The sequence below is a fragment of the Colias philodice genome, chromosome 2, assembly GCF_061535455.1.
Source record: "Colias philodice isolate Cphi_HAF_F1 chromosome 2, ilColPhil1 Martin Lab GWU primary, whole genome shotgun sequence".
Taxonomy (NCBI): Eukaryota; Metazoa; Arthropoda; class Insecta; order Lepidoptera; family Pieridae; genus Colias; species Colias philodice.
Genome location: NC_143087.1, coordinates 1,510,070 through 1,524,405, shown reverse-complemented (window position 1 = coordinate 1,524,405; position 14,336 = coordinate 1,510,070). Strand labels below are relative to the sequence as shown.

General features: G+C 33.4%; 1 protein-coding gene across 1 annotated transcript; it reads left to right on the top strand.

Moving 5' to 3' along the window:
* Positions 1–734: 734 nt before the first annotated feature.
* Positions 735–2,746, top strand: LOC149490162 (uncharacterized). Its single transcript, XM_089710534.1, has 5 exons — positions 735–877; positions 1,010–1,132; positions 1,209–1,450; positions 1,773–1,919; positions 2,403–2,746. Exons 2-5 carry the CDS (start codon positions 1,043–1,045, stop codon positions 2,539–2,541), a joined length of 618 nt encoding a protein of 205 aa, XP_089566660.1. The 5' UTR covers positions 735–877; positions 1,010–1,042; the 3' UTR covers positions 2,542–2,746.
* Positions 2,747–14,336: the final 11,590 nt, after the last annotated feature.

The window sequence follows — 14,336 nt, the reverse complement described above, 5'->3', positions numbered from 1 at the left end:
ATTCAGACTGTAAGACACACTAATTAGACAATCAGAGTCGTCACTGCCGATCTAAATCAGTTAGCATGCTGAATTTAGCCACGTGTAAAGCGATTTAGTCAAAGAATGCCTTCAGACTTCAGAGTTCAGTTGTCCGCCGACTGCCACTCGCGGTGGAGTGCCGTCGAAATCACAGGTCGAAATGTCGAAGGAAAAAAAAGTACTTAATATTAAAATTATTGGATTTGTATAAGGAAATGCCCTATTTATGGGATAAAACCCATAAAGATCCAATAGATCCAGACCCAATCTCAGAAAATTTCTTACATCTTCCGGCTCTAATACATTTAATATTATATAATTCGTTGTTGATAGTTTTTCTCTTAAGAGCAAATATTTTTTCACCCAACACTTCCTGCGTCTTTTTTTATTAATTAAAATCGAGCTTGACGCAACCATAGCCAAGGCGAGCCCTATTCTTTGATATTTTGATGGTCCCATCACCCATGAGAGCTCTATGTACGTACGACAAGTTCGGGATTCGCGGTTATACATACTGAGTTTAGCCAGCTTAATTAGGTCAAGTGTAAAGAGCAAGCTCTTTTTACGCCACGCTCACTGTCTTCATTTAGTGCACTGAATTTAGCCAAATGTAAAGGCCGCTTAAATAATATAAAAAAAAATCTACCGTCTGTCATAGATACCTACAATATTATTAATTATTTGCTCTGTGGTCATAGACAATAGAAATCAAAATGGCTATGGGCAATGGCGGTAAAATCAATTTGGATAAACTAATAATGGAATGATTATATATAAAATTCCATTAAATCTATTCTGTTATTTATATTTGACATATTTCTATCAACTATTCTTTAAAAATATACATTTTTATCAGGTAAAAATCTCATATATTATTTATTTTGTTGGTTTATCTAAGGGTTAAAAGTTCTAACCTATAAGCATTTTATAGATTTCTTATCAACGAGTATAATTTATATTAATTTCTAATCAGATAATATTATTGCAGGTTTCCACATTAATTGTAGATTTATAAATAAAAATGCTACAACCAGTCATGCACGTTTTAAAACAGAAAAGTATAATCTTAGCCAGTGGTTCTCCAAGGCGAAAAGAACTTATTGAGAACATTGTAAGTAAATTTATATTTGATAACCATGAGAAAAATATCGAAAAAACTTAGTCAACCGTACTTTATACTTTTTCAGGGGCTAAAAGTCGGCCTTTGCCCATCGTTGTTTGAAGAAAATTTGGATCCCAAAAGTTTTAAAAACATGTCTGATTTCGTAGAAGAAACTGCATTGCAAAAAGTTTTGGAAGTAGAAAACAGGCTTAAAGATAAGGGTACATCAGCAGATGTATTTATTGGTGCGGATACCATGGTAACTCTGGACGGAACCATGTTCGGAAAGCCAACATCTGAACAGGAGGCCTTTGAAATGTTATCGAGGTAATTGTTAAAGTTTAAACAGATATGGATTATTCAGTGCTTAAATAGTGAGTTCCTTTTGTTAGTCACAGTCTGTGGGTAGATTTTATTATTAACGCTATAAATAAGAGTCACAGAAGTGATATTAGAGAATAACTACTGAATGGATTCAATAAAACATTGTATTCAGATATATTTTAAAGTTAAGAAAACTGTTTGAATTTAGCTTTTACTGTTAAATTATCATAATAAGTAAATTAAGTACTTAATGTATTTGTGACATAAAAACTAAGGTTTTGTGTCCAACAAGATGAATAATAAATATTTATTTAAATGATTCCAGGCTCTCTGGTAGAGGTCACACTGTATATACCGGTGTAGTGGTAAAGGCTTCAGACAGAGTTGTGAAATTCACTGAAAAAGCTGATGTTTTCTTCGGCAAATTAGATGAAGACCAGATAAGAGGATATATTGCTACAGGAGAGCCTATGTATGAACTAATATTAAAAAATCTGTTATTATTTAAGATTAAGTATGTATATTCAAGGCATTGTAATGGCCTCTTTGGTGGTTAACTTGAAAATAGAATTAGAAACTTTTTTTGGTTTGCCACCATGTAAAAAAGTCCATAATATCATGTTTATAAATCTAAAACAAAGAAACAGAAAAAAGTAATAGTGGCAAAAAGGAAATCGTCGGTAAATGGGCTATGTCACTGCAATAATTTTTCAAATCGGACCAGTATTCCTGAGATTAGCGCATTCAAACAAACAAACTCTTCAGCTTTATAATATTAGTACTAGTTGTCCGCCCCGACTTCGCCCGTGGTACCTACATGTTTAAACTATCCTATCTCTCAAGTTGGATCGAACTGCACATGGTGTGTGAATTTTATTAGGAGTCCATTGAGGACAAACATTGTGACACGAGATTTATATATATTAAGATTGATAAAATAATTTTTTTCTTACAGGGATAAAGCCGGCGGCTATGGTATTCAAGGGGTGGGGGGTACATTTGTGGAGAGGGTAGAAGGAGATTATTTCACTGTAGTGGGCTTGCCGCTATACAGGATGTGTAAAGTGCTGTACGATATGTTTAAAGACAAGTGATGAATTTTGAAAAATTGATTTTGTAGTTTTTATAAATGTTATGGATGTTGAGGTCAAACCTCAATTAATGTCTGTTTTGATTAAACATTGTTGTTTTATTAAGCTATTGCATAGCTTCTATCGCGGGCCTTGAGCGCGGGGACCGAATCCAGAAATTCCGTAACGAAAAAAACCTCACGCTCCCCACTCCGACGGGCTCGGAGGTGTGGCTTGAAGGCATGCTATGCTTTACCGCGGCAGTCCCTGAGTGCCACACGTCTTTTTTTTTAAATACACACAATCTTATCAGCCCCCCTATGCAAGTGGCTTTCTGTTAGCGTAGCGTTCAATAGAATAGACTACGAATGTATGAGATTGACGTAAGCTGTAGATAAACGTATCAACAGCTTACGTCAATCTCATACATTCGTAGTCTATTCTATTGAACGCTACGCTAACAGAAAGCCACTTGCATAGGGGGGCAGGAGAGAAATGTATGTATTGTTAACCAAATATTATGTGAATAATTAGAATACGGGTACAATTTAGAAAGAATAGCTTGTAAATAAAACTTGGGTCATTTGAAATCGTTTTATTTTTTCAATTACCTATTTTAAGTGTTCTATTACAGAATAATGCCAAACCTACTATTCGGATTTCGGACAACGCTTAGGGTTACTTTATTATTATGTCTATAAGAAATATTTTTGTAACGCAGAATTTTTACATGCATGCCAATAAATTGCTCTTCAATTTAATTTATTTGTTTCCTTTTACTTTATTTTTCTCCCTAATAAAAGAAACACAAACGTGATTAAAATACAATTTTATTATTTCTTATTTACATTAAAAGTAAACACTATTTTGGTGCAATTATTCTGCCTTTAATCGCAGTGCATAATTGCAATGACTCAGACCATTGTTCAGATGACTAGATTTAGCATCAAGACCTGTGTTAATAAGGTCACGATGCTAACCATGATTTATTGGGATTGTTCTAGAAAATACTAACTTTATTTTAAAATTCTGCGTAATCTGCACAATTTGATAAATAACAACTTTATGATGAAAATGTTTGAATTTGCATAGAAATAATAAATCGCAACCATTTCGTCATTTTATACGATTCATAAAAATAAATACACATAAGTACTAGTCATATTTACTCTTAGATCATTAAGTAATGATCTAAGTACCTATTTACTAGTCACTTTAGCGGCAGGTACATAGTGGGACCAAATTTTCAATGAAAAAAAAAATTAATTAGGTACATAGCATGGGTACATAGTTTGAAATATTTGAAAATTGAAATTTGCAACCTATTTTTTATGCAAAAAGGCATCCAGATTTTTTTTGATCTCATTAAAATGAAGAGTACGATCGTGTTTCTTTCTATTTGATTCAAATAAATAATAGTTCAATTAATACCTATTAGCATAACAATATTTAACCCATTGACCACCGAGCGGCCCGATCGGGCATTTTCTATTGTGTCTGTGATCCGAGGACTGCCGGATTAATAATGAAAAAACCGAAAAAACAGTGCCATAAAGAACTAGGGCAAATTTTTTTAAACGTCGAATACCGTTTAATGAAATGGATATAGTGTACTAACATTTCCAGTTACATAACTGATTGCTTCCCCGTCATTTTCTTCATCATACGGTTAGATATTGTTTTCTACTTTCCGCGTATTGTCATGGCTTTGTTCTGGTTTCGACAAGATGTACGGGTGTCGTGTGGGGCTGGGAGCACGGAAGATTGCACGCAGTAGTGATGTGACTATGTGAACTGATATCGACTATCGATATTCGATAGTTTGTAGTTGTATAATAATATAATAGTAGCGGCGTTAACGTGATAATATTACGAAGAGTGTTATTTAAACGCTTGAGGCTTCTTTTCATTAAAATATTTTATTCAAATACGTGCTTCCTACTATTAAAACAACGATATTGATAAATATGATATAAAAAGTGTAGCAAACATTCAATTTAACAATAAATAATAATAAATACTCAAGTGAAATAAGTGTGTTAATCTTCTTCTATAGAGCCTATATATATCTCTATTTTTATCCCTACTATAATATTATAAATGCAAAAGTAACTCTGTCTGTCTGTCTGTTACGCTTTCCCGCTTAAACGTCTCAACCGATTTTGATGAAATTTGGCACAGACAATCTTTAGACTCTGAGAAAGAACATAGGCTACCTTTTATTAAAACACCACGCGGGCGAAGCCGCGGGAGGAAGCTAGTATCAGATAAAAATAAAAAATAATACGATCGATACATAAAACAGCAGCGAGCCCATCACTAACGTCATTATTTTTTTTCGAATAGAATGTGAGAGTGGGCTGATGCCACTTGTGAAATTAAAAAAAAGTATTGTTGTCTGTGGGAACTAGTCAACTAGATTTACCACCTGTGCTGCATCAATTTCGCGTAAAGCAATATGATTCTATGTTCATACACAAGGAATTTTGTACTCTATTCTTAAGTAATAAGGCTGTAATATTGTGTGCTATTATTATATTCACAATTTCAAATAGTCTTGTTGTTTATTTCAAACTAGAGGTCCAGCCCGGCTTCGCCCGTGGTACATATTATTTCGCAATAAAAGGTAGCCTATGTCCTTTCTCGGGTATCAAAATATCTCCATACCAAATTTCATGCAAATTGGTTCAGTAGTTTAGGTGTGATTGAGTAACAGACAGACAGACAGAGTTACTTTCGCATTTATAATATTAAGTATGGATTAGAACAATACATTTTCTTTTTAATTTAGAACACGAATCAACCTTGCCATATTCTATTGATGTACTTAATATTGAAAAATTAGAGACGCATTTTACTTATTCCTCTTTGAAATCTAGGTATAAATTATAGAATTACGATCATTATTAATAATTAAGAAATCTTAAAACTAATAATTATTAATTGTGTTTTATCACTGGTTGGTTTGTCACAAAATAATCTGCACACATAAAATACCTAAGTAGTTCTCAATTTAGTAAAAACTTCAAGAAGCTAGCCTTATCCAAATCCAATCTACTTCTTAAAAAAAGCTAACCTATCCCACAGAATAGTTAATAGTACTGCAGCCTATGTATAGCTTCAATTTTCAAAATGTTCAAGACAATAAGGAAGGCACTTCCTCGTGGCAAAAAAACAAAATCCGTATTGAGACGTGGGTGTGGGAACTGCGAACAGATGCGAACCCGGATCCACTGCATCTGGCTGCGATCCGAACATTCATTTAAATTGTAATATCCTTTCATATTTCACTATTATCTAAGGTTAATTAAATTCAGTTCATTGTAAAATGTAAGGGTTAAAAATCTGAGTTAAATTTAATAATTGATAGAATAAAAAAAAAATTGTCTATGTAAATAGTATATGTAAAGAAATGAACGAATTTTATAATAATATGGGAATATTAGAATGCGTTTAATCGTAGGTATACCTACCTATATTGTACTGTTTTTACTTATATAAAAACTACTGAATCGATTTCAAAAATTATTTTATCAGAAAGCTATTTTTTTCCGAATCTAATAGGCTATATTATTAATTTATTGAGTCCTGGTCGGGACGAGCGGGCTAACTCTTGCAAATGTTCTCTTGCAAATAACAAATTGACTAAAGCGCGCATGGTTGCGCTTCAGTCTTCAAAGACGCTAAGTACAGTTACTGGCAAAATAAAGGTCCCATTATAAGAGTGACACCTGACAATAGATTGAGGTAGGTATTTGATAAAGAAGCAAGGGTTTTCGTTAAATATTATAATACAAATATAAACCTCTTTAGCTTGTACCTATCTGAATATTGAAACTATTGCAGAATATTGACTTATAAAATTTAGGGTGAAAGCAAACTTGCAAAAATCCGTTGGTTTTATCCTCAGGTAAAACCACGGAGCAAAGCCACTAAATAGATACTACATAATATATATGGTAAATTAAATAAAATATCGGCCAAATGTCTCGCACTGTAACGAACACAGCTAATGAGCGCTAAGTTTACGTTAAACTGCATGCACGTGGTGATCTTGACATTGCAGGAACCGGATGTGAAGGGTTACAGTTTCACGGAACCAGTGCTTTTCTTAGTTTAGTTATATTGAAGCTAGTAGATAGGATAGTAGCTGGCTGGCTGGCCAGTAGTAGGGTTAGTATATAGAAATTTACCTTGTATGAATTTCTCATTGCTTATTTCATAAAATGCCTGTAAATTTTATAATTAAGTCATACATTCATACGGACATTCGTCAATGAAGTTGTAGTGTTATGTGTATTGTGTAACATTCAACAATGATTGTACCTAAAAGAAGAACTTAGCCATTGTTGAACATTCGTTGAAGAGTAAACTCGTAAACTGTTACAATACTACGTTCATAACATACTGTTTCCCATACAACTTCATTTACTCGCAAAGCAATAGATTTATTTCCCGTTTTGCAAGATTTGCAATGTTGCTCTTTTCCCTTTGTCCATGCGAACACTTAAATAATTACACAATTCGATCCTGAGAATTGAGATTGAGATGATTTGGTTAGTCTGAATTGTATAGTAATTACAAGGGGTTCTTATTTATCCAATTTGTTCTATGTATTAAAGTAAATATGTATTAAAAAAAAGACGGGTTGCACTCCGGGAGTGCCGGCAGAAGTGAAAACTTGATTATTAACGTTGAGCATGTTTGATATTACGTCTTACGCTTTTTCGATCAGGTCACGTGTCCTGACGCGAGCTTAAGATTTTATACCCATTACAGAAAAAGTGCTCAACGCCGCTAAAGAAGTTTTCACTTCAATAACAATATTGCAAATAGTCCACTATCTTAGAAACAGCTGCTTCAAAGTAAGTTCAAACGGAGCATCAGCAAACAACCCGATGATCTAATTTGGTCCTTGCTACTTTGTAGTCAAGTAACTTCTGTAAAAACATTTTCCTTTGTATCCAAGACGTGCTATTCAACACGAAATGTATTCAATTTGTTACTACATATAAATAATTATTACAAAATGGATAGACATATTAATATAATGATTTTAAATATTGTCGAGTTCTAGAAAAGAAAGAAAGAAAAACGACTACTGTATTATTTAAGAAGGTGTCGACGGCTTGGGATTTTTACTATGACCTATGTCGATACTCGATACTAAAAAGATACCAAAACTGAATTTTATGCTACGAGGCCATTAGTAAAATTCAAAACAGAAATATCAATCAAAATCGATATAAGAAATTATGGTTAATCAATCACAAATTACACAAAATATGTAGGAGGGTATTACGATAATATGAAGGGATATTAAGTACTATGGGCATATATTTCTAAATAGTTACTACATAACTAAAGCCCTTGGTTATAATAGAACCTTATAAGGAACGCTGGCCAAACAACGCCTACCATGCTTACGAGTGTAGGCTGTTCTTTAAATTAATTAGAGTCAAAATTTATGGCATTATATGTTTTTTATATAGTAATATTATGTAACAGCTGTTAGAGACTGTAAATATTGAAATCTTTGGTTTTATGTTTTAACCTTTCATGGTAATAAATATGGTATTCATATAGAAGAAGGTTTTAGTTTGCGCCTTGTTTTTATTACTTGATAGCGCAGTTGTGCAGTGCGCTAGCAAATTATTTAGAACGATACCGACATAGTAGGAAATAGATTCGTGTAGTACCTAATGAAAATGTGATTTAAGCAGATTTAAGTATCAAGTCCCACCCAATTCTTTTGGATAAAATTCATCGACCAAAAACAATTCAGTGTGATTAGGTAGGTTCCTGAGGTAAAAATAAAATAAAACAGATTAGTTTGTTTGCCTGTATATTGAAAGATTATATGATAAATAAAGTAACATAGAGATATGAATAAAAAATTTCTTGTTCCTGTTATACATACGATTGTATATGTACCTTTTTTTTATTTTTTTTTACTTATTTTTTTTTATAGTGGGGAAATCTTCCAAAGATACCCACGGCCCCCGGGGAAGGAGCCGTGGGTTATGTCGGATTCTTACCGACTAAAACCCCACTGTGTTCCGTCGAGCCGCTTTAATGATGGGGCCGCGGGTATTTGTTAGAATTCTTCCGCGACATTGTATATGTACCTACAAAGTTATCATCTTTCATTATATTAATGAGAATGAAATCCTTATACTTTATAACTATAATATTAACAAGTTTTTACGCTACAACCTTTCATAAATTACATTGAACCAAGCCTGTCGTGTCGCAATGTTTGTCACCTTTCAATCACTCGTGGGCGCCGCCCACAGCACCCCACAAAGCCTTTGTATAGAAATAAACCCAAATACGAGAGCTATTAACACTGAATTATTGTTTTTATTTTGTTGATTTTTACGTATTTAGGATAACTTCTGTATAATTTAAAATTAAATTAATAGATTAAATTACCATTTAAATAGGTTTGAGTTACTCGACTATCATGCAGAATGTTGCTGTTAAAAATCTATACTAATATTTGTATACGTAGTATATTATTATTAGTCTGTGCTAATATTATAAAGCTGAAGAGTTTGTTTGTTTGAACGCACTAATCTCGGGAACTACTGGTCCGATTTGAAAAATTCTTTCGGTGTTAGATAGCTCATTTATCGAGGAAGGCTATAATCATCACGCTACGACCAACAGGAGTGGAGCCACGGGGGTGAAACCGCGCGGAGCAGCTATAAGTATCAATAAAATAGTTAGTAGTTACCTATTAATAACTGAAATTATTCTAATTTGTAACTAAATTTTAATAATAATTAAGAATACAGATCTAGACATTCTCTACATTATAGTAACTATTTATTGCCTGTATTTATTTTTTGGGGTTATAAGAAATGGTCCTTATTCCTATTTATTATTACCTACTATTTGTATACGTAGTATGTATATTATTATTAGTCTGTGCTACTATCTACTTTTCGGCAGTGCATTTTCATAGCACATCTTCGCACCGCTACATAGACATAGCTTAGTATTACTACATTTAAGTTGCTCTGGTGCTTAGTTTCAGTGGAAACGGTCACGTAGTTCACAGTATTGCTATTATACATTTTCGCAGCAAAGCTGCTGCGACACTGGACATCTGTAGTGTAAAAGCACCCGACTTGAAATCGATTATTTATTAAAAAATCACGTAATAGCTGTAATAAATTTTATAATTACATTACCAGTAATAAAACTGATTGAGTTAATAAATTAAGCGAAGGGATGTGAAGGTCTCAGGTCGGGGGCGGATAAGGGCAGACCAAATATGGTAGGTATATCGAATTATTGCGCCATTTTATTTTTAAATCGAGTTTATACGAGAAATGGTCATGGCTTACATGGTGAATGTTCTCACTTGACAAGATATTAATGTGAAATAAAAAATAATACAATGATTAGGATTGTCCTGCAGCAAAGACAAATTTATTGAAGATAATAAATGTGGATAAAAATTTAATATTTATGTAGCCAAAACCATAGATAAACTATATTTTTTATTAATTACAAAATTGTGTTCTACCGTGGTTCTACCTGTCTAGTGTCTGTAGGTACATGTATGGCTTAGAAACGACATGATTAAGTTCTAATTTATAAACTTCGTTGCACTTTTTTACCACTTGGACAAATAATTAGTAAAACCCAAGTTAATCTTTAGTATAACCTGAAAAATATACTCGTAGTATAACTGTTCAAAATTGGTAGGATGAGCATATACATAATTTAAATCTTCAACAAATACCATTGTTTGTCATTTTCCTGATTTCACGAACAATTTACCTAAGATCAATTTTAATAAAAACTGAATGATTCGTACAAATACAAGGTTAAGATGTTTTTATTAATGTTTAACAAGTTGACGTATTTCTGCAAAAACATAATAAGTGAAACAAAATTACATCTTCTTGTACAAAGTATAATAAAATGACAAGTTCCGCAGCAAAAAATAACCAAATTGTTTGCTTATTATTCGAAAAATGGAAACTAAGTATGAATTATGATGTAACTATTTTTGTTATTTACCTAGCTCCTATTATTATAAAATTGAATAATGCGTATGTGAAAAAATACAGTATGTATGCATTCTGTTACTAATTAATAGTCCGTACATAGACCATACTTTTAGAAATGAAATAACATGGAAATAACTCTACAAATTGTTGCGTATTTGATATGTTGACCAGCTCATATCTGTTCCTAATGCAGGGAAACGGCCCTCTTTTGAAAGTTAAGGCTATAATCTCAACATGTCACATAACTCGTCTAACTTTTTGTTTCTTTATCGAAGTTTTCCTACATCGATAAATAGAGAAATATTAATTTTTGCACACCCAAACCCTTCATCTCTGAATTAAAGCCTCGACTACTCCTTACAGGTAATTAAACATCCAATTGTACTCTAATAACGAACACCCACCAGGCTCTAAAGACTGAAGTAAACAAATCGGACACTGGTGTCCAGTGACATAATTAAGATTGTTATATTCCAAGTACACAGGTGTTAAAGGGAATCTGATGCCGCTCCCACACTCTGTTTTATTGACACTTGGAATCAGTTGGACCTTGGTTGTAGCACTTGTAGCTGGAACAATAATAGATTTAATAGGTTAGAATTTATAGAGATGATGGTGTTTGTATGGTAAATTATTACAGAATATAGATAGTTAATGTAATACTAATTTAATAATTTATATGTTTATAGTTTATACTAAAACGCCTAATACTTCCATATTATACCAAAACTAGATTTCCGCCCGCGGCTTCGCCCGCGCTTTCAAAGGTAAACCCGCATAGTTCCCGTTCCCGTGGGATTTCCAGGATAAAACCTATCCTATGTGTTAATCCAAGTTACCCTCTATATGTGTGCTAAATTTCATTGTAATCGGTTCAGTAGTTGTTACTTTTTACTTTTTACGTGAAAGAGTAACAAACATCCAAACATCCATACTTACAAACTTTCGCCTTTATGGCCGCGGCTTCGCCCGCTTTGTCTCAAACCTAATAAATTATACACTAAAACCTTCCTATTGAATCACTCTATGTATTAAAAAAAACCGCATCAAAATCCGTTCCGTAGTTTTACAGAAAAAGCGACTTTATTTTAAACTATGTAGTGAAGTAGGATAATAACTCGCTTATCTGTTTGGTTTTTTTTTCGTATGCTATGAAATTAATGAAATTTGAAATAACAATACCTACTTGAAGGGGCTAAATTAAAGGACATTTCATTCACAAATAAGCAGGATTGTCCGCAAACTATCACATCTTAAGAGTACAATTATTAAGACGACATCCTACTTCACTACATAGTATAAAACAAAGTCGCTTTCCCTGTCCCTATGTCCCTATGTCCCTTTGTACGCTTAAATCTTTGAAACTACGCAACGGATTTTGATGCGGTTTTTTTTAATAGATAGAGTGATTCAAGAGGAAGGTTTATATGTATAATAAGATCCATTAAGTAGTGGAGAAGTACTGTTATTTTTGAGGTTTCTAATGTGATGTCGTAAAAAATTACATTTATTCCGCTTACATTGCAAACGCAGGCTGAACCCTACGAGTTTTTTCAAAATAATGTACTAAGTATTATACACATTGAAAAGGTCTACAGAAAAGTCCGCGATGGTATATGTCTATCTCTTATGGATAACCCACAATAACTTTTTTTTGTCATTTACTTTTTACGACAAATAATGGCTAATTTTCGAAGCGATTTTAACCAATACAGCATTAATCTTAACCAATTAAATACCATGGATACATTGTTCATTTAATATAGATCTATATTGCCCTTTACACCGTATGATTTAAGTGAATATTTTCGAAGATATTACAGATTTAAAAATTGCAGGACGTAGCGTTTGCGGCTGCCCGGCTATGTATTTTATACCCGTGCGATGCCGGAGGCCGGAGCGGGCCGCTATATTTTTATACCTATACAACGTTCACAATTTTTCTGTTTTGTATTTAGTACTAGCTGCTCCGCGCGGTTTCACCCCCGTGGCTCCACTCCTGTTGCCCGTAGCGTGATGAAATATAGCCTATAACCTTCCTCGATAAATGGGCTATCTAACACCGAAAGAATTTTTCAAATCGGACCAGTAGTTCCCGAGATTAGTGCGTTCAAACAAACAAACAAACAAACAAACAAACAAACTCTTCAGCTTTATAATATTAGTATAGATCAGCATTGCACCCGTGCGAAGCCGGGGCGGGTCGCTAGTAATATTATAAATGCGAAAGTTTGTGAGGATGTGTGTGTGTTTGACTCTTTCACGCAAATACTACTGAACCGATTACAATGAAATTTGGCACACATATAGAGGGTAACTTGGATTAACACATAGGATCGGTTTTATCCCGGAAATCACAAGGGAACGGGAACTATGCGGGTTTTTTCTTTGAAATCGCGGGCGGAGCCGCGGGCGGAAAGCTAGTTTTTTATAAATCGTATCTTGTTCTATACAAAACGAACTGAAATAATAAGTGAACTGTGAAGGTAATGAAAATTACCTTCGTTTCATTTTTAAGGTTTGCTAGAGATGGTTCGTGATAACTCACTATGAGGTCGTTGGAAGGCCGGAGCGTGGGATATTTGAAGTTAAACTATTATTTTTTATGTAAACAGTACATAATTAATACGTTTCTACGTTTATAATTAGCTTATTATAAAAAAGGAAAACGTAATTTATTATATTGTCTAGCGCCATATTTATATGATATTTACTTGTTATTTGTTGACCATGACCTGTTTTGTGTTGTCAGAGTTTCAGAAGCATTATTGTTTTATTTTCTCAAATTTTCCACAGAAGGTGGACTGTGGAGCTATAGACTATCCATACTAATATATTATTATAAATGCGAAAGTAACTCTGTCTGTCTGTCTGTTACTCAATCACGCCTTAACTACTGAACCAATTTGCATGAAATTTGGTATAGAGATATTTTGATACCCGAGAAAGGACATAGTATAGGTTTTATACCGGAAATCCTACGGGAACGGGTTTTTCTTTGAAAACGGGGGCGAAGCCGCGGGTGGAAAGCTAGTAGTATATAAAGAGAACAGCTAGCATAGTAATTCTCTTTATACTATGTCTATAGTCCACCATGGAGCTGTCAGAATCTTGTCAGAATTATCAGGTGGTGTCCTCGTTCACAATAAATTATTGTAATTAATTAGTCAATCACCGTGGTTCTGCGTAGGTTGACTCTAATAATAATCAAAGCGAAGACAATTAAAAAATTAACAATGACAAAAATAGTTCTAGGTTTTCTTGAGTTAAAAATGGTGAAAGATACTCTGTTGTTATAGATTTCTGCATCTGTCTTTACCCGACTTGCACGCAAAATCATATTCCAATGAACCAAGACGAAAACTTTCTTTTATTCAAGTCTCAATTCTCAAAAGTTGGTTAAATCGTTCCGTAAAATACTTGTTAACTGGCACGGAATAATGTCTCTTTATTTTCCACATAATGGATATAAAATAGCTTGTGAATTGGGGTATAAGTATGGACTATGGTAAACCATTGTGTGGGTTGTCATTTCTGTACGAAAGTGGCATATAGTTTCTGTGCTTTTTAATCAACATAGAAAAGGTTATGGCTTAAGATAGAAATATAGAATGTAGAAATGGTTATGGGATCGTGGGTATACTAGCAGAGAAGAGCAGAGATGAAGAAATCTGTTAATATACCTATTAACAGATTTCTTCGCTGATTGTGGACTGATTTACAAAATTATTATTCAATTCGTTTGTGTTTACTGTATAGTGTATACTTTATCTCTTCTATTTATCAGTCAGA